The 26,217-nt window shown below is 41.4% G+C and overlaps 1 protein-coding gene across 1 annotated transcript in view; it reads right to left on the bottom strand.

Annotated features, from left to right (window-relative positions):
• CAST (calpastatin) overlaps positions 1–26,217 on the bottom strand; it is a 131,951-nt gene that overhangs the window by 23,882 nt on the left and 81,852 nt on the right. Inside the window, exons 9-23 of the mRNA XM_090276516.1 lie at positions 19,941–19,961; positions 18,950–19,063; positions 17,802–17,885; positions 14,299–14,376; positions 13,344–13,442; positions 11,747–11,827; positions 11,510–11,602; positions 11,073–11,111; positions 10,513–10,605; positions 10,299–10,388; positions 9,129–9,230; positions 5,993–6,076; positions 5,007–5,054; positions 3,676–3,771; positions 1,935–2,030 (exon numbers count right to left, since the gene is read on the bottom strand). Coding sequence (XP_090132642.1) covers positions 1,935–2,030; positions 3,676–3,771; positions 5,007–5,054; positions 5,993–6,076; positions 9,129–9,230; positions 10,299–10,388; positions 10,513–10,605; positions 11,073–11,111; positions 11,510–11,602; positions 11,747–11,827; positions 13,344–13,442; positions 14,299–14,376; positions 17,802–17,885; positions 18,950–19,063; positions 19,941–19,961 — 1,218 coding nt within the window. The remainder of the gene's footprint in view (positions 1–1,934; positions 2,031–3,675; positions 3,772–5,006; positions 5,055–5,992; positions 6,077–9,128; positions 9,231–10,298; positions 10,389–10,512; positions 10,606–11,072; positions 11,112–11,509; positions 11,603–11,746; positions 11,828–13,343; positions 13,443–14,298; positions 14,377–17,801; positions 17,886–18,949; positions 19,064–19,940; positions 19,962–26,217) is intronic.

Here is a 26,217-nt window from a genome sequence, read left to right as displayed (position 1 = left end):
CCTTTGGTCTTTGTTACCTTTTGCTCACTAATCCTCAAGTCTTTATGGAGTCCTCTGACCTTTATCCCACTCTGTAACTATCCTCTCTGGTTCCCAAGGAGGTCACAACCCTAGAAACACTGACTAACCTCAGTGACTGTAATCTTGGCAACCCTGGTAACCAGAGTCTGTGGAGCAGAGGCCCAGGAAAGCAGGTCAGAGGATGGAAAAACAAGAGCTCTGTTTTTTTCTGTCCACTAAATATCCAACACTTGACTCTACAGTCAGGGTAAAGGTGGAAAGGAGCTACCCGAGCCCTCTAAGGCCCTGGCCGTCATGCTTGGCCGGGAAGCAGATGGCACATGCTTAGGTCATGAGAGTTATGCCTTGGAATGTTGCCTATTATCTTTTTTATTTTGATCTCTGCCTCTGTTCCTACACCAGTCTCTTCACAGGCTCTGTCCTCTCTCTGTCTTTTCCACTGCAGCCTATGAAATGGCTCCCACAACACAGAGGTTTCTAGGGAGCACCCTGAAATCTCAAATAAATTGGGTCAAGTCCTATGCAAGGCAGGAGGGAGACTGTGGACTTTGAGGGGATTTGCAGTTGGCACCAAGAACTTCCTCAGCAGGAGGCAGCCACTTGAGGGCACCCAGGGTACTTGTCCTACACCTTCTTCAAGGCCCTCTTTTTTCAAATGACTAAATGTACTTATTACAAGTATACCAAGTGCCTCACACTTCTATGCGTGGCCTGTCCTCGACTCAGTGATCTCCCCATGAAAAGGGCGCTACTCCCACTTCTCAGCGTGATCCTGCCCATCACCCTTGAATGCCTTTCTTAATTCTCCCTGGAGAATGAGACACCCACAGTCCCTCTGCCCGTTTTCCACATGAGTGGTCACGTTAAGCTGTAGGCTTGAGATCTGACCCATATCCACACTAGACTTGAAGGCAGCTTAGGACAGAAGCCATATTTTCATTTCAGCTGAGGCTCTGAAAGTTTCAGTAAATTGATCAAGGTCAATTGAGAGGTTCATTACCCTCATCTACAACACAGAGGTCATCAGGTTTTACTGTGTCCCTGTGAAAATTTAATTAGAAGACATTGTAAAGCATCTCCAACAAGATACCTATTCAGAGTACAGCGCCACCAAGTCTGTAATAATGAAACGTATTCCAAGATATTATTCTCTATGTCAGATTCTATTGACTAATGAATTCAAAAGGAAGCAAAGATTCAACGAGTTAAATATACTTCATCCAAAAGATAGAAAGTGAGAGAGAGGCAAGAAATGAAGAAGGGAAGGAATTAAGTCAATCCTCCTCCCTTCAGCTGAAAGTAGGGTGGGTCATGATGATATTGGTACAGATTTTTCCACCAGGAGAGTCTGAAAAAGGTACTATTGGGCTGTTTGTGAAATTCCAAATAGGCTTGAAAATGTAGGAATGCAAAGAAGCATTATTCACAATAGCTGAAGAATTAGAATTTCAGAAGGTAAAAGAAAAACAGAACCTGTAGTAATTTAATTAAAACTTTAATAAATATAGCCCTGGCTGGTGAGGCTCAGTTGGCTGGAGTGTTGTACCATAAACTGAGAGGCTGTGGGTTTGATTCCTGGTCAGGGCACACGCCTAGGTTGTGGGTTCAGTCCCTGATCAGGGTATGTACAACAGGCAACTAATCGATATTCCTCCCTCACATTGATGTTTCTCACCCTCTCTCTCTCTCCCTCTCTTCTTCTCTAAAAGCAATAATCACATCCTAAGGTAAGGATAAAAAGAAATATAGACTGAATTTCTAGCACACCCTGAAGCACCCCAAATAGATGCTACAGCTATATGATTTTACTGTTTTGTCAGAATAAAATAACATGTTAGTGCACAGGGCAGAAAATGCATGGAGGAAGAACGTTACTTTCCTGGGACATTTCTCAATGCCCCGAGATCACTCACCAAGGCAGCCGGCTTGGGTGGTGCTGACTGTACACTACACACGGAGGCCCGAGGCACCGCCTCTCCCATGGGCGCCGGGGCAGCCGCCTGAGCATCCTGTGGAAAGAAGCCAGTACAATAAAGAATTTCAGAAATATCTGGTTAGTAACACTTAAAATGACGAATCAACAATACACTCTGTTATATTATATGCTGTGAGCATGCTTTTCTTGGATGCCTAAGATTGTTGAATAGTAAATAAGTCAAGGTACGTTGGCAACTATTATTTCAACTTAGTTTTAACTCTTACCTTAGGTAGGTTACTTAACCTTTCTGAGACTCAGATGCCACATCTGAAGAATGAGGACAATAATAGTACCTACATCTCAAGGGTTGACATGGGGCTATAATGAGCTAAAATGTGAAGTGTTTTGCATGGTTCCTGGAAACAGTACACTCAATAAATTTTATAAACTATTATTATTTCTTTCTTATTATGATTTATCATCATATATTATATAATGCAACATATTTTATATAAATACATCATTTTTATATATCTAAGAGCACCTTGTATATTGTAAATATACAGCTACATACAAGTGCAAAGTAGTAATCCTGAACCAGGAGTTCTCAAAATGTGCTCCCTGGACCAGCAGCCTCAACATTAGCAGAGGACCTGTTAGACATGCAGGTTCTTGGGCCCCAAGCCAAAAATACTAAATCAGAAATCCTGGGGATAAGGACCAGCAATCTGTTTTAACAAACCCTCAGGTGATCCTGGTGCATGCTAAAGTTTGAGAACCACTGTACTATCTTATTTTATCACGAGGTAAAATGTCAAATAAACTGTTTTAATCTAGACATTTATGGAAGTCTATCCTATATGCAAGGTGTACCGCAGATGATCATTAATAAGGTATGATTTCTTCTTTCAAAGAATTTACTATTTAAAACAATGTATAAATATAAGATGTAAAGAAGGACCAAGAGCTAAACACTTGTTTGCAACAAATGCCTTAACAGGGATATATAAAGAAAGAGCTGCAGCCCCCCTGGCATGTGATATTCGGCTTCATCAGAGCTGGAAGGCTGGTCAGGTTTGAGGAGACAAAGGTGATATTTTAGCACAGCCTTCAAGGGATGACTAAGATGTCAGCTGACCTAGAATTAAGAGGAAAGGTTATCCCAGAGAGAAGGAACCATATGAGAAAAGGAGATACACATTTAATGTCATAGTTCAGTGACGTGGGGATGACACCTTGGAAGAAAAGGAAGCTGGGTCCAGAACACATTAGTAGAAACTTTACTTTTGCAAGAATGGAAAGCTCTTGAGGGCTGGAGCAGGGGAACCATGTGACTACAGGCCTGCTCGAGAAAGAGTAATTCTGGTGGACACATAGGATGGGCTGGAAGGAGACTGAAGACAGAGGCCATTGCCATCTGGAGGTGAGTGATGACAACTTTAAGAAGGTCAATTACAGGCAGGACTAGAAAGGAAGGCATGGGTGTGGATGCTTTCCTGAAGGAATAATTACAGGTTTTAAATCGCAAGAAAATCGGGGTCAGCTTGGGGAAAGAAAGCACATTCAGAAAAAGACAAGACAAAAAGTACATGTAGAAAAAGATAGTAAAATGGTTTTTTCATCAATCACTTCATGCTAAAATATTTCTGGTCTCACATTTTTAAGATTACAGAAAAACATTAAAAAAAAAAAAAAGAAAAACAAGAAAAACCAGAGACTTAATTTTAGAAACATACTTCTGTTTTTTTAGTTGGTTTGGATTGCTTTTCTTTCCCTTTGGCCTGGTCAAAATCTTCTGAAAGCTCATCAATGAGTTCAGATTCACTCAGGGGCTGTAATATAAGAGACATTGTATATTGTGAATTGACTATTTACTTTGTTTAAAAAGTTTTCACAAAGAATTTTTTTCTGGTTAACACATAGTAGGCCATACAGGGTGGGGCAAAAGTTGGTTTACAGAGTTTATTCTTGTACTGTGATTTATTAATCATTGTATTATTTTCCATACAAATCTTAGCAAATCTTTTGCCCACCCCCGTGTTTTAAGATCTAAAAAAGCTAGTTAATACAGGGTATTTCATTTATCAATGTAAGACACATAAATGTTATGCAACAAATAAAGAATATTAAACACCTCAGTACCACAAAAATATTAATGGTTTATTTAAAGTTTTTCTGATACTTCAATTGCAGAGTAATTTTCTTCAAATAAAATTGCCTATTCTTTCCCATGAAGATGTGTCTAGTTTTTTCTTCTGTGACTTTTTCCTACTTCCTAATGACTTCCCTTCTGAATAAGTCAGAGGAAAAATAGATCATATCCTCCTCTCCAATGATGATGTGGGGTTTTGGCAGGAAATCTGTTATCCCTAGTTCCTTCGGGTGAAGTGGATTATTTGTTTAGGACATGTGGAGATTATGACTAACAGTAATCTATGACAGAATTAGATGGGACTCAGAAGCTGGGCCCCAGTGTTGAGCAGCCCAAATGTGGGTTTTGGCCTTGCTATTCCTAGCTGTGTGACTTTAGGCTATTTATATAATCTTTCTGTATCTCAGTTTCCTCACCTGTAAAATGGGAATGATAATGGCACCTTCCTCATTCAATGAAGACTCAAAAACATAGCACATGAAAGGCACCTAGTGCAGTGTCAGGCACATAGTAAATGATTAATAAATGTTTTACTATGATGATAGGTAACCATGCTGGTTGATACTAACTTAAGTAATGGCTGTGTAGAGTGATTACAGTATTTGTTGCTGTAATTAAAATCAAACTCTAAGTGTTAACAATTTAATTTAAGGGCCCTCTTGACATTAGCTCCAGATGTTCAGTGAATGTCACCTAGAAATTTATAACACTTTAGAGTTAATCCATGAGGAAAATAACTAAAATATGTGAAAAGGAATCACAAATCTGAGCCAAGTGTTGCTATCAGAAGTTTTCCTGTCCTTAATACTAGAGTGGTGTTTCAAGTCTCCTGGTGATATCCTGTCAAAATTATCTCAATTTATACTTTACAGTACTATTGTTTTATAAGTATTCAGAAAAAACTTATTTCCCAACCTTTGATTTTTCTTCAGGCTCTGGCAATAGTGGTTTTCCATCTTTATCCTGTAAATGAAATTGAAAAGTCATTGAAAATTAAACAGAACATTTTGCTTTCATGTCCCATTAAGTTTCTCTTGGGGAATTCCAAGATACGAGAGGAGAGCGTTTTTTTCCCCTTGTATTTAAGTCAATGTCTATTTCAGATTTATCCTTTATAAAGTATCAGAATAAAGATTTGAGACATCAAAATCAAGAAACCAAATTATCAAATAAAATGTATTTATTTTTCTTTAAAATTTGCTTTTTAAAAATTCCATCTATTCAATAGAAAAATAAAACTTAAAAAAACCTTGGCAAGAAAGGTACAGCTATGTTAATGAAAAGTTTTTTAAAGTCTCAATTCTCCAACCCAGGTAAAGAGGTAGATACTATTCCTAACTACTGTTTTATTTGGGGGGGGGATAAGAGGTTTCACAATTTAGAGTATTTCTAAAAATGAAAAACCTTCCATCTATGAGCATATATGAGAATCACAACTATTTTCCATCAGAAGTTTATGTGTATTACTTCAAGATAAATTACAGATACAATTATAGGCGTTAGTCTACCATCCCTACCTCACCTCAAACCAAAACTAGCAATACTTTAACTGATACTGATAAACATGTATGTTTATATCTACTACTTAGAGTTATGGTGTTTTTATCCATATACCAGGTAGAGAAAAAAATTATTCCCAAATTGTTCCTTCTGCTTTAAGGTTAAGCATTGTTTATAGTAGCAACATTTGAATTTGTGGGAATTTTAATAAACATATGATCACGACTTAGGAAACCACCCTTAAGGGGTCCAATTGTAGAGAGCAGAGAAGAAAGTGTTCAGGGTATTCAGTGTTAGTATGTGAATCAGGACAGACATGTCCTTAAGCATAATGGGGACAGATGCCCAAGTAGGAAGGCCAGAAGTGTGCACCGCTGTTTGCACCGTGGCTTGCAACGTACCGTGGCTGGTTCTAATCTGTACTCGGATGGGACTGTTGCCTCATCTTCACCACACTTCTTTAGTTTCTCTTCTTTGGATTTTGCCTGATGAAAGTGGAGAAAAGAGAATAAACATTTGGATAACATATGTAAAATAAGATACCACTTTATGTACTTCATGGGTATTGTAGAGAAGACCAAATAAGACCAAAGTGTCTGTATGTGCCTGTCAACAACAAAGTGGAGCCCCTGGCAAGTGGCTTTGAGGAAGGCAGCAAGTGGGCTGACAAAAAACAGACCCTAGAGAGGTGCTAGGAAGCCACTTAGTCTTCCTTTTTTGTTCAGTTTCTTCAGCTATAAAATGGGGCTACTAATAATCCTTACCTAGCTGCTGACTTGGAAAGATCACCGGAGACAAGTAAATAAAATATCCTTTGAGACAGTTAAGCACAGTGCAGACGTTAGTTGCAATTATTTTAACAGCCTTCATCTTTCTTCCTCAGTGAGGCAGTTATCTCCAGGGGAGAAAACCACGTCTGATGAACGGTAACCACAGTTCAGAAATGGGAGAGCAGCCCATCCCAAGTCTTGGCTGATTCACGGACAATTGGCTTTACCTCTTCTACTACATAATACAAGGACTCCCTTCAGTGACACCAGGACGTCACTGGATTAATGACCCATGAACAGCCAACTTTGTTAAAAATAAATGTGTACAGCCCTTCTATCACAGATCCCTGGCTTCGAAGATATAACATTTGTAGTTTAAGCAATTGGTGAGTAATGTGAAGTTCCATGATATGTAATAATTTGTACCTATACCAAGGCACAGATTTAAATTCCAAACCAAGGAGCTCCCGGGCACAACAGGCAGACAGGTATCACTAAATAAATTCCAGCTAAATCCACCGCACCCACCTACATCTCAGTCTAAGACTGCAGTTGTCCATTGGAATGATTAGCTAATTGATTAATTTAAAAAATATTTATTAAGCACTTAAATGAACCAGGCAGTCTTCTAGACTTTGGAATTGCAGTTTTATTTTTCTATAGACTAACAATTCTCATTAAGGAATAAACCGTTTTTTTTTTAACATTTTCAGTTATATTCTACTACAGATACGGAAGAAGTCCTATTATGCAGTGGTACTCCTTAGTTCATAGATTTGTGATGTCTCTGCCCATAAACCAGCCTTCATGAAAGCCAAGGTCACCTGTTTGGTAAGACTGTCCTCTCCATTCCACTCAGTCCTGCCCACAACACAGATTACATTCACAGCTAGATCCTTTCTATTTCTTTTTGATCTTTATATACTTTAAATCTGGGGTCCCCAACCCCTGGGGCTATGGACCAGTTTATGTCCCTGGTCTGTTAGGAACCAAGCACCAGGGAAGCTCACCTGAGCTCTGCCCACCCCCCACCCCCCCCACTCCACAGCAGGAGGTGAGCGTGGGCAAGTGCAGGTGGCCTGAGCTCCTTGCAAAGGTTGCAGACGGCTGCTTTAAATGCCTGTACTGTAGGCACTGTAAGTATCTACTGAATTGAAATAGACTAGATAACCACACATAGAAACATGGGAGATTACTAATAAGTATCATTATAAATATTATTTGATGTTATAATACCTTATAAAAATGACTAGTAGGCAGGGACCCCTTCCCTGAAGCATCATGTAGTTTCTCCTCTGAGTGCTATCAAGGAATGTACTGGAGTGGCTATAAACTCCTAAAGGATTTGACCTTCATGAGCCTTATCACAGCATCAGGCTATCCAGGAAAATGAATTCACCATTACATAGTAAACATTAGCTTAGTAAGTTATTTTTTTTAACGCTTTTTACATCTGATTTTAGTCACTCTAAGACTCTTTTTGTTCTGGGATTTATGTTTATACCTTCCCTCCCCAAATTATGGTCTCATTAAACAAACCTTTTTATCTGTAAAAAGCCTGAGGCCAATGGGCAATTGGTTCATTGTCTGCAGCCCTGCGGTGGTGGAACCACAGGTAGACTTGTTCTGATCCCGCGCCTCCCAGTCCTGCCCAGACCTCTCTTTCCACTGGGCTTCTATCTGGCTGCTCTATGTAAGTGTGTCTTGTGTTGTGTTTTAATCAACGTTTCCTTTCTTCCCAATACATTACTTGGTTCTGGAGGATGAGGACACCTTCCCCTGCTCCCTGGTGCTTGCCCTCACAAAGCTCGTCCTGCCACACCACACCGCATCTAGTGAGCCCTCCAGGAACATTGAAGACAGATATTGGCCCATTTTGCCCAGGGCGGTGCTAGACTCAGGGAGAACTATGGGGAGTCCCGTAAGACTTGCCTTCACCACTGACTCAGAACAGGAAGTGACAGCAGAGGCATTCCATTGTGACAGCAGCACCTGCCAGCCCCCAGGCTGAGCTGATAGGGTGGTGGCCAGGCTGTACTTCCATTCCCTGCCCCCTGCCCTGCACTCCACCACCTTACTGGTAATATCGCCAGGGCAACTCTCTACTTTCCTTCCTCTTTTCCCCCACAGGACTCAGTTAAACATGCTTTAAAAATTGTAATTTAATATTAAAACTCTGCTCCACCAAATACAAGCCTACTTTGGCTTAAGCTTGTTACAATCTTGTTACGTGTGGGGATAAAATCTCTCCAGCATCACACTCTTAAATGCAGCAGCTTCAGTTACAGAGTAAGTGTTACTGGATTTTATTCTAATTTGAGAGACATTTTCACCATCTCTCCACCCACCTCCAGTCATATCCGTTTCTCCTTATAAACGGTTGTACCCCAAACCCTCTGAAATTACAAATTCCCAATTTCCATAAGAGCAGACAAACCTATTTCTCACCAGGCCATTGCCTCCGTGTTATCTTGTTTAGTCAGGTGTCATTTAAGTGTTGGCAAAGGAGATTAGCGTTTATTTTAAATATTAAAATTCTACATGATTTATAAGACAAACACTGAAATATCCTTCTTGGTAGCTAACTCCCCAGCAATAACCATCTTAATCAACCAGAGAGACCCGGAAAGTAAGGCAGAATGAAGAGTAGTTCATTTTAAATATCTTATAAAATAAAAGTTGTGCAAAAATGCTAATGAAGTGTAACACATTTAGTTTTGGAACCTGTGGATGAACAGGCTTTGTATATGAACTTCAAGGTCAGTACCTCGTCGACTTCCTTAACGGAGCTGAGGTCGAGCTCAGGTTCGGACTTCCGGTGGCCCAGCGAGTCCGAGAGAGCCTCCAGGGCTTGGTCGCTCATTGTGTCCTGTTACAAAGGAAAAATTTTGTGCAGTAAAAAAGAGCCTGAACAACCCATCCACTTCTTTGTGAAAGACGAATTTCAAACCTAAAAGATGAATCATGGGGAGGACTTCAGGAGGGCAGTTTTATGGGAAACCTAGCAAAACAGAGAAATAATTGAGAGCTTACCAGGGAGTGAAAATGGGGGCTAAGCCACGTTGCTACGGTAACAGTGCCCCCCAGGGCACACTGCGCCTCTTATTTAGCAAGCTAGAAGCATAACTATAACCATAATTATGCCATTTACAAAATACTCATATCAAAATAAAAGCTGCAAGAAGTAAACTTTCACTATCCTGTCCTTCTTTTTCTAAAGATGACTCTGGCTACCCCGTCTTTTGGCAAACCAGCTAAGGCCGGAGAGCAGGGAGGGCTGAGGTAGCCCTGCTGAACTTCTTTCTGAAGGCACACAGGCTGATTGCTGTAGGGACGCCCACTCTCAGGGGTGTGGTGCTCTCACTGCTTCCCGCCACCAGATAAAAACAAACCGTCTGCTCCAAAAGGGGAGAGGGAGAGCTGCTTGTATTGTCTGGCCTGTTTGCAGATGAAGCATGTTTTCTCTTCCAGCCCAGAGCTGGAGGATCACATTTCAGGATTCATGAGAATTAGGCAGAGTTACCCATGGTTAAGAGCAGTGGACAGGAGCAGCTACAACACAGCGTAACCCTCTAAGTGATGTGACAGGGCCCGAATTCCTTGAGGAGACCACATTGAAGATTTTACGTTCCAAGAGTGTAATTTCTCTGGCGTCGTGCCCTCTGTGTATTGTAATGGTGAGATAGTCTTAATTCACAACCATGAAGATTGTGCTGAAATCTCCCATAAGCATTTGTAGAGACCAGGAAGACCTGCCTGGTGGTGATCATGTCACCCTGACTGGTTTCACTGGTCCACATAGATCCCAGGGAGAAAAGATGCTCCTTGGGATGCCTAGTACACCACTGAGACTGTCCTGAATCAGCCAGGTCGGCCTCAGGAAAGCAACTGCTGTCTCATGGACCACAGTTATTTCCTAAAATGTAATTGTTTATACCTCCTCCACCTTTCTTTTTTTCTCATGGGGTGGAACAGCACTCTTGATTACCCTGGCTGACTGAGCTTTTAACACTTCTCCCGTAGATTTCTGAAAAAGAAAAGACAAAAGATTGCATTGACAGATGAGGGAAATGTAAAAAGCAGAACTAAAAAGTTGTTTTAAAATTGAGAGGGTTTCTAACAAGTTCTCCTCATAACATTAAAACCAGTACCTCCTTCTCAGTTTCCTTTCCCCCAGGGGCAGGAGAACTGCATGTGAAGTCAGATGACAGGTCATCGATGGCTTCATCCGGCCCCATGGGTCTCTACAGAAACAGGCACCAGGATGGGTAACACAGGAATTATTCACGCAAAATATCAGATTATAAACCCAGCGGAGGAAGAGTGCGCTTTGCCAAGTCCTTTACCACCATATGAAGTATGTTAATAAAATAACTCAGATGACAGCCTGTGTTTGGAATGCGACAGGTTTTGCAATATGATCTTTCTGTTCCCTCTTCTAAATGTATTACATGTTAGGATATTGCCATTCTATTTTTATTAACATTTATTTTATCCTAAAACTTGGTTGGATCGATTTTTCTTCTTCTCAAAAGAACTCCATATGAAACCAGTGAGCACTGAGACATCTCCCACGTCCACCGCCTTCCTCTGGAGAGATGAAAACTTCTCCTGATTTAGAGATTACTTTAGCCATAATACAGTCTTATCTGCCAAACAAAGATATAAAAACTGTTAATTTGGATCTTAGAAGACATTTATGTAAACTCACCGAAGAGTCTGGAGGAGGCGCCATGACCCCTTCTTTTTTCTGAAACAAATATTAATTTGATAATGTTGAGAAGGCAAAATTAATCCTTGCAATCAGCAAAATATATTGCTCAGTGACTGTTACGGGTTGAATTACATCCTCCCCAAAATTGTATTGTTGAGGTCCTAACCCCTAGTACCTCAGAACATAACTGCATTTGGAGACAGGGCCTTTAACGAGGCAATTAAGGTTATATGAGGACATTAGGATGGACCCTCATCCAATATAACTGGTGTACTTATAAAACGGGCAAATTTGGACTATCTTTTATATACACACGGAGGGAAGACCATGAAGAGATCTTATAAAAGATAGCTCTCTACAAACCAAGGAGAGAGGCCTGAAACAGATCTTCCTTCGAGGCCCACGGAAGGAACCAACCCTGCCCAGCACCTCACTTCCAGTCTTCTAGCACCAGAACTGTGAGACAACATATTTCTGCTGTTTAAGTCACCCAGTCTGTGATTCTTCATTACAGCAGCTCTAGCAAACTGATACAGTGGGCGCCATAGCAATGACAACTTCATATGCCACATTTTATTTCCTAAATTTAAAAAACTAACTATATTGATATAATAAAGATTATATTCCAAGAAAGAAACAATAAAGTAAAAGTAAATGGTTATTTAACTTACAGCCAAAAGTTCCCTATATTTTGGAGGAATTGTGACTTCTCTTTTACCTAATTCCTCTATGTAGGTAGAACTCATGGGATCCTGTAATAAAATCACACACATAGGGATATTATATCATTAATTAGTTGAGAATGTTATATGCGTATTCTGAAACCAAAGTAATATTTCATTCTTAACACGTTGCGTACTGGGAAATTTAAATGCCTTTTAGAAATGACAAGAATTCTCACCACCCGTATGCAATGTGTTAATTTATGAAACTATTGAAGTAAAATGTAAAACACTAAGAAGCCAATACCTTACACAACTCTGAAATTCTAAGTTTACATAAATACTTTCCCGTATTTAATTAGCTTAACCCGTGTGTAATGTTAGAAAATATTCAAATCACTATATTAAATTTGATTCCTATATTAAAATACATTTGACTTTAAAAGTATTTCACTGATGTTTTCAATTCATACAGAAGTACAGTTGATAACAGTAAATGTCGGTATGAGCCAACACTCTATTGGATCTATAGTTATTTCTACAAAACATTAGATAGAATGATGTCTCCTGCTTAGCCTTTTCCAACCCCATTCCCCCTCCTTGTTAACCAGAGTTAGCTACCAACCTGAAATTTATCATTTCCACCTATTTAAAGTTGAGCATATTTGAAAAGTTATTCTACATGTAGGCATCCACAAACTACACAGCATTACTTTGCATATTTCCAAATGTTATCTAAATGCTATCATTTTCTACATATCATTCTTTAATGTATTTTCATTCAAAATTATGTTTTTGTAATGTATCCATGTTGATACGTAAATCATCCATTTTAATCACCATAAAGTATCCCATTTATTATCTTGTCTTCTGTTGAACACAGTTGTTCTTTTATCTCCTTTGCAGGGTGCAAGGCTCCCTCTGGGGACTCTGTCCAGACACAGAATTGCTGGTTGAAGGGCATGCACATCTTCCACATCCACCCACTCTTGGTGAGCTGTCAGACTTTTACACCTTTTCCCAACCTAATAAGTGTGAAGTGATTCCTCTCCATGTTTTAATATAATTTTCCTAATTTCTAGGGAAACTTTCATTGTTTATTAGCCCCTCAAGTTTTCTCCTAATTTTCTATTGGGTTGTCTCCTTCTCACTTTTTAAAATTCTCCATCAATTCTTACACAAATCCTTTGTTGTGCCTGTCGCAAATATTTCCTTCCAGTCTATAGCATGTTTTTTTCTTTAAAATGAAACAAAACAAAAAATCATATAATTTTCTTGCTTTTAAGGAATTAAGAATAGGGATGAACTAGTAATCAAAATAAGTTCAAGTCCATGGGACAGAAAAGTCTTTGTGACCCAGTGGGTTGTATGCCAGCAATAACCTCAGCACAGACTCAGTAATTGTTTCCTGAATCCATGCAATAGTACAGCTATCACAAGATAAACCATTTCCTTCCCAACACTAATTCAGTTTCTGTTGATGATACTGACATCACCCTGTTACTCTCCAAGTGACAGAACAGAAGGTGTACTTTTGAGCATCGTGACCTTATTTCACTCTCCTACCCATGAAGAATGAATCTTTACAGATATTACGATCACATACCGAAACTTCAGGTCCAGTATACGTCTCATTATCTTCTTCAGTTTTTTCAGGTTCTCCTAAAGTGTCTATTAAGTCATCCAAAGCAGCATCCATGCCTGACTGGAAAGAAAAGAGAACAGATATTTAAATGCTATTTGTTATATACTACACTTGATTTTTTTAAAGCTACAAAATAGCATTCTGTGTAGAAAAATATCAAACATCAAAAGTTTCTCAAATATCAAAACAGTTAAAATCTGGTCTCAGTTAAACCTTATTATTTAAAGTCTCAGAGTACAGATTCTTTTTTTTTTTTTTTTTTAATTTACTGAGTTTTAGAGAGAGAGAGAGAAGGAGGTGAGGATTAAAAAAGAAATGACTGTTTAATTTATTTTTCATTTTTTATTTTTGCAGCTATATGTTAATGTAATAAAATTTGGGGCCTGCTAGCTTTAATTTTTTTTTAAAATCCTCACCCAAGGATATGTTTATTGATTTGAAAGCGAGAGACAGACATTGATCAACCACATCCCCTACATGACCTAACCAGGAAAGGAATCCTCAGCCTAACTATGTGCCCTGACCACCCTGACCTGGGATGGAACCAAAAACCTTTTGGTTTATAGAATGATGCTAGCGGGGCCTCCTAACTTTAGACTGATTCAATTGGGAATTACATAATGAAGAAGTACCCGAGACACCTCTCATTAAAGAAAGTATATTTACATGAGAGAAACTGTAATGTAATCTTTATGGGATGCATGTAACTGGAGTTTTTAGAACAGAGGGTTATGCTATAAAATGTTATAAACATATGTGGGAATATCACACTTTCAACTCAGTTATATTAGCTTAAAACAAATAATTAAAAAGATTCTTTAAGTTACCCCACCTCATATTGTTTGCCCTCAAAAAATCCGATCATGATAGAGTATGAATAAATATCTTATACAGAAACGCACTACTATCTTCATACCTTTTCAGATGGTTTATCCGGTTTGGATTCAACTGGTACAGCCGATATTAATGACTTAACTTCTTTTTTCTGCTTGGGCTTTAGAAAGAAATAAAAACTCCTTCACATACATTTATAAAATTAAATAATATTACATATATTAAAATACATTCATTATAATGTTAATACCATTGATCATATATATCCTGACTCTGCTCTGTGCTAGACACTATGTTGTATGTGTTATACCCTTTTTCAGAATAGCATACATAATGCTTATAAATAATAATATAGATTAGTGGCATGGAAAAACAAGGATCAGAGAGGTTACATAACTTTTTCTAGGCCACACAGGGAAAACAGAACCAAGATCTGAATTGAGAACTGCCCATCTCTTTTTCCATACTCTTGGTTGCCCCTCCTAGGGACCACAGCCAGTCTTTGCAAGTTCATGAATGCTTTCTGCAAATGCCCACTTTTTCTAGCTGTTACCCGCACAGAGCAAGACCTCCACACGCCTTGGTTTGGCATCTCATCACCCACTCTTTCCTTTACTTACCTAAAGTGAATTTCCTTCCTACCATTGCTTCAGTGCTCTATCAATGATTGCCAAGAACTTTCCGATCTGTGATGTCATGCCTTTACCCAGAGCCTGGCGAGGACCCCTCTCCTGTCTCTCACCTCCATGGCGGCCATGACCGAGTGCCACTCTCGTCCTCCTGGTGCATTCGTGCCCTCTGTCCTCCGCCACCTCTGACATTTCTCCTGCTTTGCCCCCAGCTGCACATATTTGACATAGTTCTGCCCAGTGCTTGTTGTCCTATCCAAGATCATGATCTAGGGCCAGGGGCCAACTGCTTTCAGGGCCTGGCAGTAACCGAATGGGTGAAGCTGCCAGGACTAAGACAGTAGAAAACTGTGCCCCATTTGCAGCCCCCGGAATCTGGGCAGCAGAGCACAGAGGCTAAGAGAACAGACTCCGACTGCCTGGGCTTGCACAGCGACAAGCTCTGGCTGCTCCAGGTTTCAGGCAGGTTTCCCACACTCAGTCCTCACGTGTGAGACAGGACAGCAACTGTACCCCTCAGGGGCTGTGAGGATTAGATAAATGAATCTTTGAAAATGTGAAAGCCAGCATTAGGTACATCATTAATTATTTCATATGGAAGTGCGTGTTAAGTAAATGACTGCGGTGGTTTTGTTAAAAGTGCTGTGGGGCCAACAAGGTGTGAGCCTGAGTCTGGCTGATTGAATTCACTTCCAGAATTCATCACAACCTGAGACAGACATTCATCCATGGCCCTTCGCCCCCAGTCCCCCCCCGCCCCCCATTCTCTGTACTCTAAAACAATCTTATTGCCTTGCTACACACCTTTCTTGGGATACCTCAAACACTTAAATTCAGCCTGTCCAAAAGCACACACCACTTTTCCTCCTCACCCAATTCCTCTTGTGACTTCTGTCCACCTGTCAGTGGTTGACCCAGGATCGGGCTCACAACTGGAGGGGGCTCTCAGTCTCACGGGTGCCACCCTGCACTGGCACAGGTCTCACCTTAGGGTTCCAACCTAATTCATTCAAGTCTCAAGCCCCAGGTGACCTGAAATTTTCCTTTACCTTTGCTCAATCATTTCCCGAAACCTGAAGGTTTTACCTCAGCAGTGCCTCCTCCATTGCTCCCCACTAGTTTATTCTAGCTCAGCGCTAATTCACACTAAATTAGGACTCGCCAGCACTAGCAAAACAGCCCCGACAGACCTCTCGCCCTCCCATCTCTAACCCACTTTATCCGAGCCACTTCGGTCCCTTTTAACCGCACTACTCCATCTATTCTCTAATCTTCAGTGTGTACTCCCTGCCTGTTGAATCACTAACTCACCTTCGCAGTCTCCACGGTGACGCCTCCACCCACCTTTCTGGTCTTATGGTCGGTCCCCACTGCTCAGCCCCCTGTGCTTCCCCCAACACTTTGTACCCAGAACACATTTTACACTCTTCCACGCTGACGCCTCTGCAAGCCTGCAATGCAAGCCGTCCTCCCACACCCCACTCAGGCAGGATCTGCTCGGGCTCTTGGTGGCTCCCCGCTGTCAGACGGAATGCCCGCAGATTTCACCCGGCAGCAACCTGTCTCAATCTGCCTTGCACTGCATTGTCCTGGTAGAGTCAGACACAGTCAAGACACAGTGCTCTAAGCATGCTATGTGCAAAAAAAAAAAAGGAAGGAAGAAAGAAAAGCAGATCTGATCAATCCCATTTTATGGGAGACAAATCAGAGGCAAAGAAAAGTTAAATGATCTGCCACAATTTTCAGCTCAAGTCAGTACAAGCCAGAATTCCCCAAAACCTCTCCTAATTTTACTGTTCTGTTTTCACTGTGACCCTAAATTATATCTAACAAAAAATTTCAAATTACAGTACTTTCTTTTTAAACAGATCTGATCCTCTCTCTTAAATATGCCCATTTCATCAACAAGAAAGAGTAACATGTACACCCGGGGTGGGATGGATGTGGGGTCTCAAGTGGTTTGCTGCAAGAAAATATTTTTTAATTAAGTTGGGCATCTTCACTTAAAAAGTTTACATAAAGTTTATCACTACTCCATAAAATATCTGCATTAGGTGAACAAAAACAATGTGCATTTTCTCTCCAAATCTGAGAAAAATCTGATGTTCCAGGGAGATGTGCGATAATTTACCCTACAACTTTCCTTATCAGGTAGCCTGCAGGAGGGTACCTTTCTCATTTTGAGAAGCAGGAAAATAGATTAATACATACTACTTCTTTCTATTTTCATTTCCATCTTCTCATTAATGCTTCAATCACTTATTTGTGGTTTCCAGAGAAATAAGTACTGGCATTTCTAGGGAGACGGGGCTCCCACTGATGACTCACTCTGTATTGCTATGGCTGGAATGTCCGCTACTTCTCATCTTACATTTCCAGGCTAGGATCTTAATAGGCTCATCAAAGGACCTAAGGTAGACTTGCCCATAATTTGCCACAAGGGCATGCATACTCTCTCCTGAGGGGGTTTATGATGTCTCCTTTGAAAACTTCTTATATCAATTCGTGTAGATGTCATGACTGGTCATGGCTTACTAGTAGTAAACTTGTTGAAAGCTGTGAGCAATGATTATTCAAATGCTCATAGCAATTTTGTTTGCTTTATTTCAGATATGTACACCTTGAAGGCAGGATCCGAGTCAACTCATATGCTAATGTCCTTGATAATGATACTAGGCCTTTTTATGGCAGTGATCAATAAATACTTATTGAATATATAGATTTTAAAATCAATTTTGATACCTTGCTCACTCTTTTTCCTTGAGCTATGTGACTGTCTTCACAGAGTTTTACATATGAACAGTGTTCAGCGTTATTTGTATGTGGTAGCGCCAGAACCCTAAATGGTTAATGAGAACCAGACGGAAAGCCCAGGCTGACTGGGACTCCACTGAGCATGCATTTCTCATAAGCATCGAGGTCCACATACACTCTACGTCTGCTTAAGTGTGCCCACCTTGTCATCTGACTTGCCAGATGCTGCAGCTACGTTGGCAACGAGACTCTTTCCACCAGCAGAAATGATGTCCTCTGATTTAGTCTAAGGGTGGGGATAAAAGATTAACAGGACTAAGTCTTTCTGAATGACTGTTTTCAAGATTATGCATTTTAAATGTCACTGCTGAGCCAGTTTATCCTTGGGCACATCTTGTAGAGGAATAGTCACTAGCTTCTCCTGAACATGATGCAGCACTGAGCCACACATGAAGCTGGACTCCAGAGCTTACAGAGTCTGTGCACATAGCACAAAGAGTGGAGTGGGCCAGGTCAAGGCTGTGATAAATTAAGAGCACATGCCAATGCCAGGTGTAAAGATCTATTCATTTCTTGCCATGTGAGCCCACTATGCCAGATAGTCTGATTTTTTCAAAATTTTCAAAAGAAGCTTTTCATTTTACATGAACTATTCTGATTTTAATAGTTGGTAGCTATTAAAAAGAAGTTAAATAATAATGTAAGCCAAAAAAAATATATCTGAACAAAACACACATGAGTGGCATTTAACAGGTGGGCCACAGATTGCAATCTCTCATAGAAAGTACACTGTTAAGCAGGCCTAGTACTTGTCTTCCAAGAGCTCTCAATGAAAAAGTTCCTATTTGTTTATTCTTCTAATAGTTGGCCCCCAGTAGCTCTAGAAATACGGAACCTGTTTCTGACTTTCGGCTCTATAAGTTCATCTCTTCTAGAACAAGATTCTGAAAACTCTTTAAGATTCCTATGTAAATGGCAGACCATGCAGGGCATCTGTGCTTCCATAGCCCATGAGGAGAAGGGTCCCAGGGGCAGCCTCAATCCCACGCTGCTGTCTGTTAGGCATGGTGCCCGCTGCCCTGTCGTCATGACTTGGAACTGCTGGGCAGGAGAAGGCTGGATCGAACATCACCTACACCCATTGGCGCTCTTTTCAGGCTTTCCATAGGCCCACATTTCCAAAAGGTTATTTGCAAAACCAGCAAAATGATAGCACCAAATCATTACAATACAAGATATATTCGGCACAGGTCTGCAGATTCACTGCCAAATGTCAATGAAGATAGAGGACCTGTACCTTACTCCCTAGTTGATGTCAGTGTTTTTTAGCTATTAATCTGATGTATTTACCGTTGGTTTTGTTGAGTTCTCTGATGTTAGCTGCTCACTTGATCTGGAAACTGCTTTTTCTTTTTGAGCATGCTTGCTTCCTGTATCTGACACATGTTTGGGTAGGCTTTTTGGCTAAAAACACACAAACCACATTGTTAACAAGATGACAAATACAAATATTTTTCTCAATAGAGTAGAAAATATTCACAACAGTTGAGTTTTATGTAGTTTTAAATTGTGTACATTTAAATTAGTATGATATAAATGTGATAAAATTTCACCTTAGGTACAAAATTTGAAGTAACATAATTCTTTCCCCCCCAATTCAGCAAGAAATCACCAGTAAATTGCAAATCCTGTTACTGCCACATGGTGGTGCCAATTTAGCAAAAAAAAAAAAAAAAAAGGAAAACAAACACACACACACACACACACACACACACACACACCAGCAATCATCCTCAGAGGACTGGCTTGTTTCTATAGCAATTTACATCTGTTAAAGAATTTCAGTTACAGTGGGTATTCAATATTACTTTACATTAGTTTCAGGTATACAGCATAGTAGTTATACAATCATATAATTTACAAATTGATCCCTTCAGGGACTTAAGTCTTCAATGATGAGAGTTTAGTATTTTATCCCTCACACACAGAAAAGGCTTCGCCTTACGACAAGTCCTAAACATGATCATTTGCCTCTGTGTGTTCCTTTAGCTTTACTTCTTGGGTTTATTTCGCATGAACTACAGATGGCTGTCAATTTCAAAAGATAACATCTCAGTCACATTGGAGTTCATTGCTGCCATATTTCCAAATAGGCTCAAGAACAAAATTTCCTATTAAGCCATTCTGCGTCTCTTGAGAATGACCCAATTAAAGAAGTAGATCTGTGCTGCCTGGTCAGTGGCAGTCCTACCAACAGTCTGACAATGAAAAATTTAGTTTTTCATCTAGAATAATTTTTCAAATAGGTATATATTTATAAATTACTGGCTGTTTTTCATACTTCATGCAGATCTTTTGGTAACTGCAGGTCTATCCACAAAGATGTCAAGTGATCATTGTGACCACTGAGTTTGTTGAAAGGGGACACTACTTTAGGAATTAATTTTTTTAAATATCCTTTTTTTCAGGAGAGTAAAAAAACTGCATTTTCTTCGATGGGATGATTTACATAGTCTTTTCTCTGGTACAAGTACAGAAGAAACAAAAAACCCAATTCTCTTGAGATCAGGTAGATAACCAAAGGCATTTACATATAAAATAAAAGACAAGCTCCACCTGGCTGCTGAATTCTTCCTCAACAGTGGACTATGGAGTCACCATCCTCAGGGGCCACCAGGAGGCCTGACAAAATCAGATAAGCCTCAGCTTTCACCCAGGTGATCTCATCCTTGCCTGCACTAGCAGTACTTGAGCCAGAAGCATCTCTGTGCTTTCCCACAGGAAACCTTGTGGTTTTATCAGTGTTTGCTTAAGCGTGCTTGAAAGAAATAAAGAGCAGCACCCAACTGAAGAGAAACAATTGCCCTGGCTGCAGACACCCTGGGGTCTGTCTCCATGGGGACGCAGATTGGCTTTCAGTCTAGGCAGCCCTGAGTGAAGAAAGCCCAGGAAGCTGTTCCCAAGGGAGTCAGAACAGTCTCCTGAGTAACTGAGTCTACCAACCAAGATAAGACTCAAGATTAAGCCAGTAGCCTCTTAGGAAAGGCTCATCTTCAGCTTAGCTAGGTGCTGGATTCAACAAACATGGTATTCGGGATAGATCATCATTAAAGTAATTGGATTCTCATTACCCTTTGACCTCTGTCTTTTGTTCCTGTTGCTAAATTTTAAGCAATATAAAAATATAGATTTGAACAAAATTCTTTCTGAAATAGTTATTTATAAAATAGTATATATTAATTTTAACAATATATTTCGTCGTCGTCGGCTGCCGTCCGTCTCGAGAGACGATGGTGTAGCTTCTTAAGAGTCTATCTGCACCGCCGAGAATGGTTGTGCAGTCCGACTCGGGAGTGACACGGTATCTGTCTCCTCCCGTGTTGAATCGACATCTTGCGATGACGCTGGAGTGTCCTCTCCAGTGAAGCTGAAGCTACAGAGCCTGGGCAGGGTGATATGGAGGGTCTGCTGTTGCCCATGCAGCAGACCCCCCCTCTCTTCGCAGCTGAAGGGTCCAAGGGAAAGACGGAGTCAATACAGCTTGGCTTCAGGTGCGCCGCAGGAGTTGCCGGTGTTGACTACAACGTCAAACCGCCTTAGGGACTCCGGCTCCGGATTTTCTGTCGGGGTTTACTCCCTTAGCCTTTCCCCTGAAGAGGTATGCCGCAAGGCAGCGGAGGTTTTTTGGAGTCAGAGTTTTCCTTCTCTGATGTGCCCAATTACCATACCACTACAAAAGGTACTGGGAACAGATGGCTTTAGAGTTTGATTCTATCAAAACTTTAAAGAACAGATCATTCCAACAATAGTTACATTATTCCAAGCTATAGGGAAATATTAAAGATTCTCTCATTTAGTTTATATAATTAATACAAAAATCCAATAAAACACAGAAGGAAAAACCATCGCCTACCCTCATTTTGATACAATAGTAGCAAATAAAATACAGCAACGCATCGAAAGAAGACACTATGACTAAGTAAGTTTTATTCAGGGGTGATGCAAATATCAAGAAATCTACACATAAAATTGATTGCAATAACAGATTAGAAGAGAAAATTCATGCGGTCCTATCAATAGATGCTGAAAAGGCACTTAGAGAAGTTCAGCAGCCATTTTTCAAGCAGTATAAGCACAAGTATAAGAATCAACTTAAATATGTTACAGGTTGTTTACAGTTTCATTAGCCAATAACATCCTCAGCAGCAAATCACTAAAACCATCTGAAACCAGACAAGCGCGCCAGCTCTGCCAATAGGTTTTTTTTGACAATGTCTTGGAGGTTTTAGCAAATACAATTAGGCAAGAAAATAAAACAATTGGCATATTTATTAAGAAAAAATAAAATTTTCTCTTGCTAATGACATAACTTTCTATCTACAAAAGGAATATAGCAAAGGAACTAAAGGTAAGGTACATATCTAAAAGTTAATAGCTTTTCCTTATGCTGCCTTAACAGAGAAATGACTTTAAAATGCTCTGTTCGTGAGAGTGATAAAATCTATCAGTACAGAAGTCAAGAAAATAAGTATAATGGTGAAAGCACGGTATCTCTACAAAGAAAACCTTAAAATGTATGGGAGCACTGGCCTGGGTGTCTTGGCTGGGGCATGATCCCATACACCGAAAGTTTGCAGGTTCGATCCCTGGTCAGGGAGCCTAAAAGAGACGACCAATTGATGTTTCTCTCTCATATTGATGTTTTTCTCTTTCTCTCTCTCTCTCTCCGTCTCTCTCTCTGTCTCTCTCCCTCCACCCCTTCCTCTCCAAATCCAATGAAAAAAATGTCCTCAGGTGAGAATAAAAGAAATGTGTCTGAAAGGTATAAAATGAGTTTTCCAAATAAAGGGAAAATGTCTTCTATGGGTGAGAAGACTTATTATAAAAATTAATCCCCCCCACATAGTTATATAAAGTTAATGTAATTTCAATTGAATTGTTGACAGAATTTGCTTCACCCTGAAAATGGATAAAATTACCTTAAAGTTCATTTGGAAGAATAAGTAGATGAGAGTTAACACAGAGAAACTTGGAAGAAAAACACGAGGACTTCTTTTTCCAACTATCTGAACCTAGTAACAAGTTACTACATTCCAATCGATATTCTATTGGCACAGGAATCAGCAAATAGATCCATTAGACAGAAACAAATACAGAGTCCCCAAAACAGATTTTCGTTCCAAATGAAAATTTAATATATGACAAAGTTGGAATGTGAAGGAGCATGACATTTATTTTTTCAAGAATATGCTCAACTTCTTATCAGGAATTATCACGTGTGGGTTGGAGAGGGAAAAAAGTCAGTCAGTCAGCGGGGACGGGGAAGGAGAGACAGAGGGAAGAGGTGGGCAGATGTAACAACAGCAGCAGTAACACGAGCACTTCCTGAGCTTTTACTCGGTGTCAGACCCTATTCCTTAGATAGCTGTAGACATATATAGACACGCATGTGTATATATTCTCTACATTCGTATAAGCACACATTAGGTATGTATGGTCTCCATATATACAAACACTACCCAGTCTCTCTAAATTACACATATATACTGGTAACAAGACAACAGGGAAGATATTATTAGACTCTATTACTAGACGCTGAAACCGAGGCACAAAAGGGAAGTTGCCCAAGTTCACAAATCCAACAAGCGGCAGCATTGGGATTTCTCGGGCCATTGGGTCCCAGACTCTGCCCTTAACCACCGAACTCACTGTCTGCTGAGAAGGAGAGCACTGCCTGGGCTGGAAAGGGCGATGAAAACCACCTCCCGGGAGCACCTGCTTGAATTTCGCTCCCTAAGCACCTTGGCTGACCCACGCCGCTCGAGCCCTGCCCATTACATAAATGCACTTATACATGTATCTGCACAAAAGAAACTTCTGAAAAGATACAATGATATCCCTATTGCGGACCTGTAGGGACGGATGTGACATTGACAGGAGAAAGGGTAGGTTGCACAGAGCAACAATTTGATTTCCCTGAAAACAAACAAATACATGAAACCAAATGTTAAGTGGGAGCCTGTATCACACATGTTCAAACTACAGATAACAGAGGTGAAGAATCGGTTCAACGGGCACCCCACCAGAAAGATGTGCAAACAAGTATGAAACGGGGAAGGATTTACGAGGAAGGCCAGACTTCCTCAAGCCATTCCTGTGAGGAGAGCTGCTGCCTTCCCATCAGTTCCAGCTCCCGATTCACCTGGGCTGCCTCTGCGCCCATGTCTGCCCCTTTCATGGTGGCAGCATCGTCACTGTTTGTCTTTGGGAGGGGAAGACGAGTGTGTTGACTGGGTTGTCATTTGTATTATGTCATTTTGTCATGAATTTGGTGTCCATTTAGAATAAAAATGGGTCCCCAGTCCCACCCTGGGAAGTCATTCAGGAGACACTCCCTTGGCCTTCGAGTGACTTGAACATCTCTGCCAGTGTCACTTTGAATATGATGAACTCATCCTTACGTTCCTGTCATCTATGGGCCCAGAGCCCTGACGTGGAGCCCTGGCATCCAGCAGATGCCTCTCCACCAGCTGTGAGACCGCAGGGAGGCCGCTGAGCCTCTCGCTGCTTTCAGTCGTCGCTTCTAAAAACGTGAGGGTCCTATGAATTGACGTGTGAGACCAGAAGAGGTCAAGAAGAGCTTGTCTTTGCTTTTACTCTTCCCAACTGAAATGTCTTCCCTCTCTTCTCCACGGGCCCAGCGGTCACAGGTCCTTCAGGCCCACCCCCAAGGAGCCTTCCTTAGCTCGCAGGCCACGCAAACCGCTGCCTCTCCGACTGTGGGATGCGGAGGGTCAGGGCCGGAAACCCAGCTGTCATGGGCCAATCTTGCTTCTCCTGCCCGTCTCACAGTGGAGCTTCTCCTCCCTTCCTGTGCTCACAAGGGCTGTGCCCGTCCACACCTACTCGCCACAGGGCGTGGCTCCTTGACCTGGGCTTGGGTGGGGAGGGCCAGATACCAGGGCACAGGCAGGGTGCCTCTGGGCCCGTGGCCTGCTCTCCATGAAACCCTGAGAGTCTCAAGCCACACATTCCATGAGTGACATCACCGGGGAGTGATGACCTCACGGTCTGCATCCCAGGGTAACTACGGAAACCGGAGAACCTTTCCTATCATTTCTCTAACGGACACCAACCTGTTTGGTTGCTCCAGAGAGAGAGAGAGAGAGAGAGAGAGAGAGAGAGACAGAGACAGAGACAGAGACAGAGACGATGTCGATTGACCGCATCATTTTCATTCAGTGTAACTTGACCACAGTCCCCTGGGTGAATAGCGCAGCAGGTAGGTCTAAGCTGGGCATCTGTACAGGAGGGATTGGTGTACACACAACCTCACCCACTGGGGCTTGTCTATCATACCTGAGAACGACCCTCACTCTAAGTAATGCCAGTGAATGGCCTGGGTCCCCATCAGAGACCCACAGTGTCCTGCTCACCACTGAGGACAACTACAAGGTCATACCTGGGCAAGTGTTCAGAAAGGTCCTCATCTTATTGATGTAGCCTCCCCCTTTGGGCTACAAGATATTTCCATTCAAACCCTTTACTGGTTGGCCTCTTAGCAAAGTCAAGTACATTTTCATCAGCTCATGATAAATAAAGAAGTTTGAAAAAGAAGTTTGGACGGTTCTTTCAAACCCAGTCACCTTCACTGTGCTGTCATGTACACATCCACAGGGGCCCCCTCAGATACGTCCCAGACTGAGCTGCTGAGTACTGGGGGGAATGGGGGAACTTACCCATGGGAAGAACGAAAGACCCAAGGGAGTGATGAAGTGATTCTGAGACTGAGGGCTGAGGAAATGGTCTCCCAGAAGGCTGTTGGGTTGATGGAAGCCCACACTTGGTACCCAGAATGCAGTTCTGAGCCTCCTGGTAACTGTTCGAGCATGTGGCCTTTTTCTCATCTCGATAAAACTATCAGAGGACTAGCGTTCAGTGTGGCTGAAAAATCAGCACCAATGGGGCCTGCGAGGAGTTGCCAGGGCAGAAGGGGGTTCTGAAACAAATTTATATTAAATTATTTTTTTCCCAAAACTTGGAAGGATTTTATTTCCTTAAAGCCTCAAAGTGACAGGTTGTAAGAAATTATTTCTCTGTTGTGGGAGAGATTAGGGGGCACCCAGTTTGCAATTATTTCCGGGTTCTGTTTTCTCTGGGAATGGGGGAGATATTCTGGTCTGCTGCTGCCCTAGGCCCCTAGCAGCCCCTCTCTAAGGGACGTGAAGTGAAGTGCCGAGGCTGTGCTTGGGGTGCCAAGCAGCTGAGAAGGCTTCAGCAAGAGCCTGGGAGAGACACGGGAGAAGGGACGTCCCGGCAGGACAACATACAGCACAAGTGAGGGGTCAGTTCTGATCTCTTTCCAACAGGTGTGCCTCGCATCTATGGCTCTACACCTGGTCGCTACCATGTCCCCTACCTAATGAGTGGAGACACCCAGGTGGGCTGGCATGGAGAGACATATTCCCTGGTTGGTGGATATCGATGCTTTGGGGACCCTGCTTTGGCCACCCCAGCAAAGAAGTCAGCCAGACGAGCCCTCAAGAGACGCCATCCCGAGGAAGACTCGGAAGAAGAACTCGGCTGCCCCAGTCCCAAACGTCAGCGGCTGGAGCACG

The sequence above is a fragment of the Furipterus horrens genome, unplaced genomic scaffold, assembly GCF_987537825.1.
Source record: "Furipterus horrens unplaced genomic scaffold, mFurHor1.1.pri manual_scaffold_5, whole genome shotgun sequence".
Lineage (NCBI taxonomy): Eukaryota > Metazoa > Chordata > Mammalia > Chiroptera > Furipteridae > Furipterus > Furipterus horrens.
The sequence above is the reverse complement of the archived record's forward strand: the minus strand, read 5'-3'. Positions and strand labels throughout refer to the sequence as shown.